Raw genomic sequence first — 13,561 nt, forward strand, 5'->3', positions numbered from 1 at the left:
GAACATCAGGAAATCATTACAGAAAATTGAGAGACTGTATGTGTGTCTGTACACATAGAGAATGCATAACCCAACTGATGCAGTAATGTGCAGGGTAAGTTAAAATACCTCCCACACAATATCTGGCTTCTGAAGCATGGCTCCAAATTGGCCATTACCAGAGTAATGACTTAATCAGTTGTTAACAATCCCTGTACTCCCTACCAACTGATGTGCATACAACCTTGCAAAGACTCCCTTGACACCTCCTCTGCTGCTGTCATCAAATGAGCTGGCCTTATTTCAGGTGTTTGCTATGCACTGCTGCCAGGGTTCCTCTCTAGTTCCTAAGGCATTATTACATCCAGTGCAGGGAACTCCTGCTATCCCCAAGGGGGGGAAACCTAAGTGGAAACTTAGCAGCTGCCATTTACATTAAAAGTCCAATTTCCAACTAAAGTTGGTGCTTGGCTACCTTCTGGAGTTAAAACCTTAGAGAGTAAGGTCTAGCTTTCAGGGAATTATTCCATTCATGCTGAAGGCTTTGTCTCAGGTTTTGACAGTCTCTGCGATGCTTAGAAAGTGCAGCACTCTAAATACCTTCTGGAGTCACCATATTGTGCCCAACCCCAGTTACATGGCAACCTTTCCAGATGTGCATTGGCCTGATCTTGTTCCACCTCTTCTTTGCTGGAAGATGTTGAACTGTCCTTTAGTCCTTGTCTTCATGTGTGGAAATGGGGACATCAGGAGGATATCAGTGATTTATGACATTTCTCCTGGCAGCTTTAGTCTGGAGACATGTGAAATAATTTTTGCAATCAGTAGAACTTTTGTCATGAGAGCTACTCTGAAATAACTCCAGCAAAAGGTTGTAACATCAGAAATCCCTAAGGCTCCGATTTTTTTCTTTTTTTGGAAGGTAGAATGAGATTCAGCCGTGAAAGTGCCATTGTCAATGATTTGTTGTCAGTAAAGAAGAGTTATCAGGCTCATAACCTAGGCACAGTCCATGTTGCTTTGGACAGGTTAATCATCACTGACTAACTGCAACTTCTCAAGGCATTTGAAATAGTTTTCTTTCCATCAGTTGTAACTGAGACAGAGAGGATTAACTTGGGGAATGCATTCTTCAAATCATGTGCTCATAACTGGATGGAGTTGGCATGCTAAGAGCATACCCAGCTGTGGGCTGCAGAAATGAGAAGGGTTTGCCTGATTTTCCTGTAGTGCTCCCTGACGCCATCTGCTTCCAGACATTGTGGGGAAGTGCAGAGGCAGAAGCTTGGCAGAGAAAGCCAATAGGATAAAGACAGCATGGACTGACAAACAACTTTTGCAAGGACAGACATTTGGGACACACAAGGATGTGCTCCCTAAAGCCCTATTATGTGTATCAAATGTGTCATGAGGTCCTTGGTCCTGTTGACTCTGAGTGGTTCTTATGGTACTTAATTGCTTCGGAAATTGTCTACCTCCACTTCCATGCATGAAAGGACAGTGGGAATGCCTGAGGACAGGTCTGTCCTCTCAAAGCAGTCCATCTCAACATCCTGCAATGGAACGAGCATCCTTTCCTCCATTGTAGCACTGTGCCATAATGTGCTAGCTTGGGGCTGACTGTGAGGTGACAAGACCACATACAGCTAAGGCATTCAGCCACAGGATCCCTCCACATGAAAAAGAAAGACAGGGAAGCTGTCTGAGGGAAACTGAGATCAGACTGGACCACGAGGTCATTACTCTCTGTGTTGAGAACCAGGGAAGAGGGAGAGTGACAGAAAACCCTTGCCAGTCATTTCCTCCCTCCATCCCTCCTTCCCTCCTTCCCTCCTTCCCTCCTTCCCTCCTTCCCTCCCTCCCTCCTTCCCTCCCTCCCTCCCTCCCTCCCTCCCTCCCTCCCTCCCTCCCTCCCTCCCTCCCTCCCTCCCTCCCTCCCTCCCTCCCTCCCTCCCTCCCTCCCTCCCTCCCTCCCTCCCTCCCTCCCTCCATCCCTCTGTCCCTCCATCCTCCCATTTCTCCATCCATTCTCAGTTTGGCATCTCATTCTGCACCCACAGGTAGGCCTGGGAGCGCTAGCCCTGGGAACAAATGGATGTGAAACACATCCAAGATGTTTTTAGTGCATTCCTCTCTCCTCTGCTCATGCCTAGATTTTCTTCTTTTGTTTAATGCTCGTTAAGAGCAAATGGCTTTACATACTTCTATCACGTAAGCACAGACAGATCAGGTATCTGCCCTCCTTCTTTCTAAGTGTGGCAGAGAGTTGGAGAAGGGTAAGAGCAGCACTAGTATACACAATATTTCCAATTTATGCAATCTCCACATGTTTTCAGTTATTTCCTGCATCTGATGTGTTTTTCATGGATTTAGTAATCCTCATGGGATTAATGCCTAAGATCTGGCCCCCACCATGAACCCATGGAAACTTTTACAATCCACAGTCCCTTGCACCAAGTAATTCTCCAAGTTTCCTACCCCTTACACGAAGAGCTATATCTTTCTGGTAATACGGTCCCCAGGAGTTTTGATTGATAACTCCATTTCTTTTATTGGAAGAGGTATTAAACGTCCAGTCCTCTCTTACCTTCTACAAGATAAGTATGTTTCAACAGACCTTTAATATCTTCTCTCTGCGGTCCTTTCTTTCTGAATAATGATATTCAGCCTACCCAGTGCTCCCCAGACCTCACCAGCTCCAGATATTTATTTACCTGAGTTGCCCTTCAAATCCTTCCCTGTAATACTGTTTCTATCCTGAGACAAGACGACCAGGACCACTCATTATATTTACAACTGGCACAAATCATGATTTTATACAGTGGCATGGTGGTGCCATCTAAGAGTTCCCAGTATCTGCTTTGCTTTATTGACTGTTGCTGAACAGTGAGGTGACATTTTTGTAGAGCAGCCTCCCACAGTCCCAAGACTGTGTCATTTCCGCCCCCCAACTCCTCCCTCTCCCCAGACCCCATCCATCTTAAGTAGTAATGGTCAAGGTAGAGCTAATAATTCTAACTTAAGAAACTAAAAATATTTGTAGGAGCAAGAGTGTCTGCCAGACACCCCCACATGGATGAGCCAGAAATCTCAAGGAACAGGGGTCCACAACAATAGAACAAGACCTTTACAACAGTGTTTGGATACAGAAAGATGGTAGCTAGGGACCTGGCACAGTCTGCTGAGCAGCTGGGCCAGGACCACACATAAACAATTTAATCCAGCACCTCTTTTACTGAAAATGAATAACAAAACCTTAATAAATCAACATTACTTATTGCTGTATTTGGGGTAATAAATTCTTTAGTTTATCAGTAGCTTGTGGCTTCCACAGCATGTTCTTTGAACAGTTTGCCTTTCAGTTACATCCCCTTTCTCTCCTGAACAATAAATTAGCATTCATTTTTTTTTAAAGGAAAAGAGGGGAAAAAGAGGATATATTACAATTTTTTCAAAGCAAAAGGAAAAATGCAACATCTTTTTGACATATATCTTAAAATAATATGAGGATAACTTTCTCTGAGTGTTAGATGCCTATGCATAAATAATAAAGGATGTTATGTTATTTACAGTGTTACACAATAAACTAAGAGCGTCTCATTTAACACAATATCCATAAAGACAGTAAATAATGAAAACATCCACATATGTACAAGACATATTTACAATAGAATAGAGAATTACAAATGATGATAATTGGCCATGTTCTTTGTCTGCCCTTCTCTGCAGCATTTCATAGGTGCTTTTATGTTTCTTACTAGAAGTAAGACCCAGGTAATGGTAAGTAGCCACACTGCAGGGCCAAGAAGTGCTCAACAGGCTGAGAGGTGTGTCCTAGGAGGAGACACCAGTTTGCTATCCTGGATGCTCAGGAAACTGCTTGCAGTGTGTGTGAGAGAAGCAGGGAGATGCAGCATTGTTGTTTTGGAGTACTGGAAAGAAGGAGCTTTCCTGTTTCCCTGATAAAGGCAGTGATTGATCTCTTAAACCTGGGTGTGTTGGGGTGGCTCAAGTGAGGAAGGGGATAACTGGGCCAAAAGGAGGGAGTAGGCTTTTCTCTGTTCCATGAGAACCTGTATGGAGCTGTAATGGTCTACACCCCTTAAATAGGCAGGCTGTACCAGGTTGTGCACAACATTATCTAGCTATACACTCTTGAAAGAAACCTTTCATGTTGGAGGAATTCCTGCATATAAACACATACACAGGAAAAACTCATGGCTCAACTTAAATTACATGGAAATAAACCAGGACAATCTTAACAACTCTGCCACCACTGGAATATTTCCCCCCTCTTTAAAGTATGTTTCTTCTTGCCATGACTTTCAGCCAAAGAACTGGCAAGCATCACATAGTGGTGGCTCAAGGGTGTTGGGACTGCCTAGCTCAAAGGTCTGGGAAATGAAGCAAATATCCCCAACAGGGGAGCCGGCCTTTTCCATAGGCACTTGCTGGCTCTGCTCCATGCTGCTGCAGCCTCCAGCCCCTTGGCCAGCAGGAACTGGCTGCAGCCTGCCAGCAGCACCTGTGGCCAGGTAGACTCACTAACTTCTGGGTGTGAACCTGACCGAACGCTCCCAGTGCGGTAAACGCAAGCTGAGAGGTGAGGGTCGGTGAACTCTTCCCGCTTCTGTGCGTGCCAAGCCAGGGCAATTCCCGAATTCACTGCTGCATGAATTGTGCTGTAAGGCTGGGTTCTTCACAAAGATCTAAGGGCTTAGGCAGCCATATCCCCAATTGTATTTTCTTGTTCTTAGGTCCATGTGAAGTCTCCAGCCTAATTTCATGCTTGCTCTGTAACACACAGTTATATATTCCGAGGGGTAGGAATAGCAGGAACTGCACAACAATTTGACTTTGAGGCACTGCAACACAAGAGGTGTGACATTTCCCCCTAGACCTATACCAAACAAATCTCACATGTACAGCTCCCAAGTATGGAATTGCTCCTTCATTTTGTACTGTCCCTCCACAATAACAGTGTTAGTAGTCAAATAATCTACTCAACATCAAGGCATGGTCCCTTTCCATCCTCATTAATCTGTCTGGGATATTATAGATACTTAAACGAGAGCTGGCCTTGTGGTTGATATATGCTGGAGGAGTTTACAAAAGACCTGTTTTATAATCTCTATTCTGCAACTAAGATGGGTGATTTTGGGGCAAATCTCTTGTTTCTCTGCCATCCTTTTTCTGTCTCATCTGTCCTGCAAGGTCTTTGCAGTGTCAGAGGCCTTCCTGAAGGGAAGATATTCAAGTGCCCAAGGAAACTCAACAGTGCAAATCTTTTGGAAACTCGTGGCCTTCATTAGGAAAGCCCACCTGACCCTCTGTACTACTGAGTTGCAGAGTTACTGGAGAGATGGATATTCTGCTGCATGGGACTGCAGATAAATAGGCATGACTAAAGGGATGAAAATGAGAATATGGCATATAGAATTTGTAGAGAGCTTTTGTTTCAGTCTGCAAAGGCAAAGTGTGTTCAAGTACATGCCAGCTAGGGAAAAATGGCAAAGGGGACTTAAGTCCAGACAGTATGTATTTGCCATCTTCCACAGATTTCTCAAATAAGCAGTGCTATTCCAGCCACCACATAGCCCAAAGCTGTGCTAGTTTCCTAGCCTTTTGGTTCTACCCCTGATATTCTATTGAACAACTTTGTTTCCTATACTAAGGTTTTTTTTTTTTTTTTTTGTTCTTTTTCTGCTGAATCTGGTGTTCATGTAGACTCACTTGTGTTCTTACTAATGTGATATGGTTATTTATACAGTGAGGAACTCACTGATTTTTGTCATCCTGGCAAAGATCTTCTTTTGCTATACTTTGCTTTCAGCCTCAAATCAATAGGACACCTTGTTCAGCAAACTCTTAGGCACATGCTTAACTTTTTGCATGTGCTGGATTTGTCAATGAGAGTCTAGCACATGCTGAAGGTAACTTTTGCTGGGATTAGCATAAGCATATGCTTGAACAATTTACTGAGTTGGAACTTTTGTACCTTAGGTTTGCATCTCACAAATTTTCCTTGATGTATTTCTCTTCATTTAACTAGGACCAGAATGTGGCCCAAAGGATGAGTGTAGTTTGGCTGAAATTATTTTTGTCTTGACAGGGCTCTTATTTAGAGCTCAGTAATACCTGTAAAACACATGTTCTCATTTTCAGAATCCCCAGAGTCTAGGAAAAACATTTGTTTTCCACATCAATCCTGAGTCAATGCTGTGCCAACTGAACACACAACAAAAAATCAAAAGCATAGAAGAGGCAGAGTGACCCTGACTAAACTGATAGGAATTCAGCACAAAAGAGTCCATTTGCTTCTGTCTGGATGGATGCTTCTACTCCAGCACTGACAGCATCCTTGTTCATTACTAGTCAATGACTTGAAGACTGTCACTGGCTATATAAACACTGATATTAAATAGTCACACATGGGTTACTAGAGCTGTAACTCACATGGTGTGCTTGCCTTCATAAATGGGCTCTGCATCAGCCTTGCCTCTCTCAGCCCAAGTAATGGAGTCAGTAAAGGTGAGTGGAAATAAACTCCACACATCTGCTTTGTCCCTCCTACGTGCCTATACTTTTTAACCATTCAGCAAATCATGTTCTTCTTCCCTGAAAGGCCTTTCTTTGTCCAAGAGTAAGCCTTACTCCAAGAGCAACTCTAACAAGGTATTGCTAGAAGCTTGTCAGGGTTCTTTCTGAGGAAGGAAAAAAGGGGAAGAAAATTGAGTGGAAACAAAAGAATAAGTCATGTATTAGAAATCAACATTAAGAAATAGAGGTGAAAACTGATTGCACTTTTATTAGTGGCATTTGTTTTCCAGCTAGATCTCTTCCTTGCTTGATTACAGATATCTATTATATTTGCCCCATTAACATAAACTAATATAAATGTTTTCTCTTTTTTTTTTTTTTTCCTTTTTTCTTCTTTTTTTTTCTTTTTTTGTTTGAATAGAGTATTGGGTTCAAAGCCTCAGCTAACTTAAACCCATTTCCTAAGGGATAACTAGAACAATTAATATCTGGAAAATAATGAAATGGCAGCTCCTAGTGATTACAAGCTAACCTCTGATTAATAATATATTTGGTTTAAAATCACAGTATTACTTTCTTTCTATAAGTTAAATTACTTAATGCAGGTTGGCTTTTTTTTGTTTGTATGTTTTTTGTTATCCTGCTGTAATTAATAGTAGCATGCTGTTGGATCTACTATTATCCCAGTGCTCAAAGAAGCAAACCTTTTGCTGGCAGAGAGCAGACAAAACTCATCTCATATACGGAAAGCAAATAAAAGTTCTCATATAAGAAACTTTTTTTTTTTTTTTTTTACTTTTTTTATCTTTTTTTTTAATCTTTTTTTTTTTCCTTTCTGACTCTGTGTGTGTGTATATGTGTGTTTTTCTGGTGGAGTAGGGTGAGAGTGCCATTACAGGGCTTTCTGATTTCGAGACTCTACAGCAAGCGACCAGAGGGACTTCTGCAATTCTTGCAAATCATACATCCAGTCATTATAATGCAGTGCACAAAAAGCTAGGACAACTGAGGGCTAAAAGGTTTTGCAAAATACTATGGGACAGCCATCATTGTAACTGTACAAAACTTGCTCTCAACTTAACATAACATAAAGGCACCATTGATATCTTTCCCCATTTTTGAAATACTGTAAAAAATTGCTACATATGGCACATAACACATTTGTACATACGTATATTTAATTTATAAAAGTTTTCTTCCCCTCCTGTTTTCTATCAGCGGAATTGCTAAAATAAAATAAATTGTTTAATTTAAAGGTGGAATACTTCATTATATAAAATAAAGTTTTACATGTGAATCTATGTGTTTTATGTTTTATACAGCAATAGGGTCTTGGTTAGCTATCACACTGGACAACCTTGCTTGTAACTCTTCTGGTGTGGAGAAGCGATTTGCCGGGTTAGTCCTGGTTTCAGCCAGCCGGAAGGCAGCGGCTGGCTCCAGACCGGCTGCCCCGGGGTTCGGTATGCTCAGGAATGGTGTATCCTCACCTATTCTTTCATCTTCCGTTTCGGTCTCAGAGCTGCTGCTCTCAGAGCTTGTGTCAGAGTCCACTTCCACCCTGCTGGAAATGTGGCCGTTGGGCTTTGTTCTTTTGACCCTCCGGCTGTTGGTGAGTTTCTTTGGAGGCTCCTGTGCTGGTTCGTACTCCTGCGTGGTCTCGTACTCCTCATCCTCCACGATCCGCAGAGGACTTGGTGGCAGGCTGCTGCTCTCATGGGTGGCATTGTGGTGAAAGGAGTTGAATTGCTGAAGGTGGTGGTCGTACTTCTCATGCAGCTGCAGTGGAGTCACCAGGAGCAGAGGTCGCTCTTCTTCTATGAAGGGACTCACTGCCACAGAAGGGATGGAGATGGTCAGGCTGGAAGCCGGGGGTGACGTCGTGGACGGACGGGACTTGGGAGAAGTTGGAGTGTGAAAATCAACGGGTGACATGCGAGCTGGTGTGGTCATAGCTGAGACATACCTGAAGAAAAGAGATGGGGACAGGTTGCGAGCACAGGAGCAGTGGTGACCTGTAAAAACAGCAGCTCACGTGGACTGGGAGAGAAATGACAGGGATTCCCTTAAGATCCCCAGCATCCTCACACAGGGCTACTAAGAAACCTTTCCTGTATATTAATCCTATAAACTGCTGACTTCTGGGACTCTGGGCAAAAACATATGAAAGCAGGAGGAACACAGCAAAACTCCCAGATCCCAGCCATGGAGATGCTGTAAATTTTTTACCAGAATAACTTTCTGGAATGAATCCAAGAATGGGATTCAGAGACAGACAGGCTGCCAGAAACAAAACACATTTTCAAGTATTTTCTCAAAAGGAAAACAGCTGCTGTACTTCCGGAAGGATTTGACCAGAATCTGGGGTACATGCAAACAGACAGGGGGAAAGAAAGGAAGGGAACTGAAGGACAGTCCTCTTGGGGCTTCACCCTCTTCTGGCAACCAAACTGTCTCAGGCTAGGAAGAAAAGTAATGTTTGAATAAACTATAGAGCCAGATTCTGCTAATTTTAATCACCAAGGGTAGTCAGAGAAGCATTTGTGCTGCTCTACTCCTGGGTGCTAGTTACCCTGGCTGGTAGATCTATCTGCAAAGAAGCACAGAGTATCATTTGTCCTCATATGGGAACAAATGCTGAAAGACAGGATTGTCTGGCCTAGTGCCCATGACTTCTCTGCAAAATTTCTCCCTGTTCTTGTGGGAAGGGTAGTGGTCACAAGTGATTTCTGAAAATGAAGCTCAGGTGCCATTACAGGGTTTGTCCCAAAGAAACAGAACAAAAAATGTGAAGCTCTCAACTAGTTTTAATCAGTAGACATGCTATGAGGTCATGTGGATTCATGCCAGGTGAGGATCTGCCTAAAACCACTCGATCAAAACCACAGTGCCCAGCATGACACTTTGCATATCGGTTGGGCTTTGCTTTTATTCTTATCCTAAATTCACCTGCCCGAATTTCATCTGTGTCTAAAGTTAAAATTGTTCTGAGCACCATTACAGGCCCATTGAGAAAAGCTATATGTCTATGCTTGATGTAGTTATTTAGTTTTCCATTAATGGTTTATTTATCTGAGCCTGAAATTACCAAAATAAACCTGAATCCATCTTTCTTATCCAATCTATGACTCAGTTGCACATATTACACTTGATAAAAATGGAGTTACAGGAAAAGGGAGAAAATGGGACAGTTTCTGGACAGATGTGCAGCAGCATAAATTGATTTCACTAGAGGCGCATTGATTGCACATTGATTTACATGAACTGAGGAGCAAGAGAAAGGAAAAAACCAAACCTGGAGTTATGCAAAGGAATTAAGTTGGTTAAGCAAAGGGCAATGAATAGGTCTGTGCACTGGATGAATTAAGTAATTTTTCTGTTTCCATGAGTGAGCTTTTAATTCCTTTCACATTTCTAATAGGCATTGTCTGAAAAACTGAAGCCTTTCTACTTTCCCAGTTGGTACACTGTTGGATATATGTCTTTATGACACACTGGATTTTAGTAAACTGGTTCTGTTAACCTATTGAGTTGGTTAAATGTGTTCAATGTACTGTGCAGACTTCCAACAGTGTCAAGTTACTCACACTGAAGTGTTGTGCATTCACACATTTCTGGTCTGTTCCCCCACACCCTAACACAGGAGTGCTAACTAGCTGCTGTCTGCAATCTGAGGCTCAGGAGCTGAACTTGTGCAGCTCTAGCCCATCCTGAAAGGAAGGTTAAAAGGTGATTGATTTATCCAGCTTCATGGCCAACTATGCTGGCTCAGTGAAAGGGGATCAGAGCGTACCCATGGCCATCCAGCACACATTAACTTGTTATATGCTGCCAGCTTCATCATATAGTCCAGCCTTTTGTGCAGAGACAGTGTTTTTTGATCTTCTATCCTGTAAGACAGCTAAGGACATCCAAGACAAAACTGCTTGTGCCCTCTGCTTGTGTACACTGGTGGCAGGGCATGGGATCCAGCAAATATATGGGTAATGCAAAATAACCCCTTGTAATGTCTGTTCAATTTAATTTGAAAATTGAGGGAGTAGAGCCTTGGTCTACCAATTCTCAGTACAGCAACATGTGATGGCTTCAGGAAGTAATTTGTCAGCTCCTACATTCCTTTATGTTTCTAAGTAATTTTTAGTTCCAAATAACTCTCACTTTCTCCCTTATATACACAAGCCATCTCAGGAACAATGGGTGATGTATTTCTTGCTTGCTAAAAAAAGATGAGGCCTGCAATTAATGCCCAGGGAACTATCATCTCCCATGTTCCAAATTTGTGTTTGCTTCAGGCACAGGCAAGGATGTCAATGCCTGAGGAATTATCACAGAAATGTTGCTGCTATTGACCTATAGTACAACCTTCAAGAGATAAAATAATTGAGGAAATGCCTTCTTTCTTCTTAGAAAAACAAAAAGGAATATGGCCTCTCCTCTCCCCCAACGCCACCCCCCCAGTTAAATCTAAACAGTTTGTATTAGAATGATGCTTTGGGTGTTCCATGCAATGCAGGCAGACAGCAGGAATGGTCTTCACTTCTCACATGCAGATGCCCAAATATACTAAGCTGTACTACTCACCATTGGCAGGCGTGTGGCCGTGCATCCTGCTGGTTCCCAGGCAGGAGACAACATGGTATTTACTGTTACAGGTCCTGATCCAGCAAAGCACTTAAGCACATGCTGAGCTCTACCCATGTGAGTAATCTTGCTGATTTCAGTGGGCCTACTTGCACAATTAAAAGATAATCTTGTCAAAGTGCTCTGCTGGATAGGAGCCATGGCTGTTTATGTCATGTGAGCCACGTATCTTCAAATTAAATTCCATAGTAAATAACACAAAATTTTTAATGAGAGGGTAGTTTATTATCCTTGGTGGTGGTACTACACTCAGGGTCCTTCCTCAGTGGTCCCTCTTCCTGCTGCTTAGCAGTTGTTTGTGTGGCAGAGGGAGTACCACAGAAATGGCGTTTGCTGTATGTACGCATTCATTTTTATGAAAACCACAATTTGTCTCCTATACAACTCAGTCTCCTTGGGGATTGCCTGGCTGCATTTTTGGCATCATGGACACTCCACAAGGCCAAATCCCTTGTGATTTCAAAGTCCTCAGAGAACTGGTCCATAACCTTTTGTTTTCCTTTTATTCTGCCTTTAAATAAAAGCTCTTTTTAAATGTCTTGTTTCTTGTCAATATTTCTGTTGCTATTCTGGGGCCATCTTGAACTAAAATGCTAGCCTAAACCTGAGCAGGATTTTTTCAGTTAAAGTTTTTTGTGACTGATGTACTTCTAGGCAGACCATAGGAGCTGATGAACTAATCTTTTAAGAGAAAAAAAATTACTTGGTTGGAAAACTCCTGGCCTGAGTTCTTCTGGCTTGCACTTTGTGTTACTTGCTTTTATTTAATAAAGGGTTAAGGGGAGTTCAGGAGCTGGAACACTCCAGAAAGTGAGTGGTGGCATAAATTCTATACTGCTTAGGAGTCCTTAGTGCCCTTCTCCTGTGGATCAAAACATTACTTTCTCACTGCAAAATCTCTCAGTCTTCTCATTTGCATCTTCTAAGAAATAGGTAAGTAGGCAAAGTTCTGTTTATAGTTTCCAATGGAAATTTCTGACTAATTACTCCAATGGAGCTTTTCCAAGTGCGAACTGCTGGCTAATAGGACTAAATTCAGCAGAGGCAAGAAGGGAAGAAATGCTTTTGGTAAACTTTAAATTGCTACTCAGCTCTCCACCTTTATGAATAAGGAGATGCATGCCCTACATGAACAGCTGGATTGCCGCATTTTCTCCTGTGCTCCCAAGCTTTGAAACCATCTGAGAAAACACCAGATCTTGCCAGCTGAAAGCGATGGGGTGGTGTGTCCTACCTTTCACTGTGAGGAGAGTCTCGGTAGGAATCGGGGGTCTCCCTGGCATGCCGGAGGAAGCTGTTCCCTTCCCGTGGCCCACCGATGCCATTGAGACGGCCCCGGGGCCCTGCTGGGCTGGCGTGCCTGCTGTTCTCCATGGAGGAGCTGACGAGCACCGAGTGGCTTTCAGAGAGGATGCTTTCAGTGTGGCCATTGCTCCAGCTGGAGAGCAGCAACCAGGGAAAGAGAAAGGGGGAGTGTGAGAGTGGCCTTTGGCGGCAACTGTGTATGAGCAGAAGTTTAGACAGGGAAAGGAGGGGCTCTGTTGCCACACAAGATATGCAGCATACCCTTTGGCTGGGTAACTGGAGCTGCAGAATTTAGAGAATCCACAGGAATCAAGGTGATTTTGCATGTATGGATCATAGGAGAGGAAAGGAGGGCTTTCCAGTCATTAGAACTGTCACTGATTTAGCAATTTGCATATACTAAAATTTAGTGTGACAGTATTGGAATGACATTCAGAAAATAAAGGTCATTGCCAATTCCTGGGAAGACAATTAGTTAGGTGATATGACATCAAATATTGTTAGCCTTAAAATGAAAACACTATGAAGGGAGCACAGATCTTCCCTGCTTTGTTGTTTTACACATTTTTTGGTTTTACAACAGCAACAGATCAGATATTACAGCTGCTATTTGCCTTCTCCTCTAGTACCTGTGGCTAGATGTCTGGGTGACTGTCACAGAGTGATGTGTTGTTGAGGTGTAGTGGCTTGTAGAAAACGAGGTCTCTGTTTCTCGCTCGATGACATGCTCACTGGAGATTACATTTTTCGAAACGTACTGCTGAAAAAACCCAGACAAACCTCAGGTTTACAAACTGTAATTCACAGCACATTTGTAGACATAATTCCCAATCCCTCCTTCCCAGATTTCAACCTCTTACATGTGCCAAAGCACAAATTTTGTCATTTAAATACATGCAGAAACCATACTGACACACTTGAGGACATTAATGTACACCTCTGTGTACATAGCCCATCTAGACTCAAAATAGGAGGAGACAAATGATGAAAGTAGCAAAGGTCTGCATCACAAACAAGCTATAAAAATGTAGTTAACAAGGGAACGAGTCCCAGTAGACAGATGTGTGGAAAAGCAACCTCCCATTACCATCAGATA

General features: G+C 42.7%; 1 protein-coding gene across 13 annotated transcripts in view; it reads right to left on the minus strand.

Moving 5' to 3' along the window:
• Positions 1 to 3,235: 3,235 nt before the first annotated feature.
• NRG1 (neuregulin 1) overlaps positions 3,236 to 13,561 on the minus strand; it is a 452,794-nt gene continuing 442,468 nt past the window's right edge. For 12 of the 13 annotated variants that reach the window (XM_077172305.1, XM_077172301.1, XM_077172306.1 and 9 more), the window contains 3 exons: positions 13,095 to 13,225; positions 12,395 to 12,598; positions 3,236 to 8,485 (listed from right to left, as the gene is read on the minus strand). In XM_077172305.1, coding sequence (XP_077028420.1) covers positions 7,834 to 8,485; positions 12,395 to 12,598; positions 13,095 to 13,225 — 987 coding nt within the window. In that variant the 3' untranslated portion in view covers positions 3,236 to 7,833. The remainder of the gene's footprint in view (positions 8,486 to 12,394; positions 12,599 to 13,094; positions 13,226 to 13,561) is intronic. The other variant, XM_077172299.1, reaches the window with a different exon arrangement.

Source organism: Agelaius phoeniceus, chromosome Z, assembly GCF_051311805.1.
Source record: "Agelaius phoeniceus isolate bAgePho1 chromosome Z, bAgePho1.hap1, whole genome shotgun sequence".
NCBI lineage: Eukaryota > Metazoa > Chordata > Aves > Passeriformes > Icteridae > Agelaius > Agelaius phoeniceus.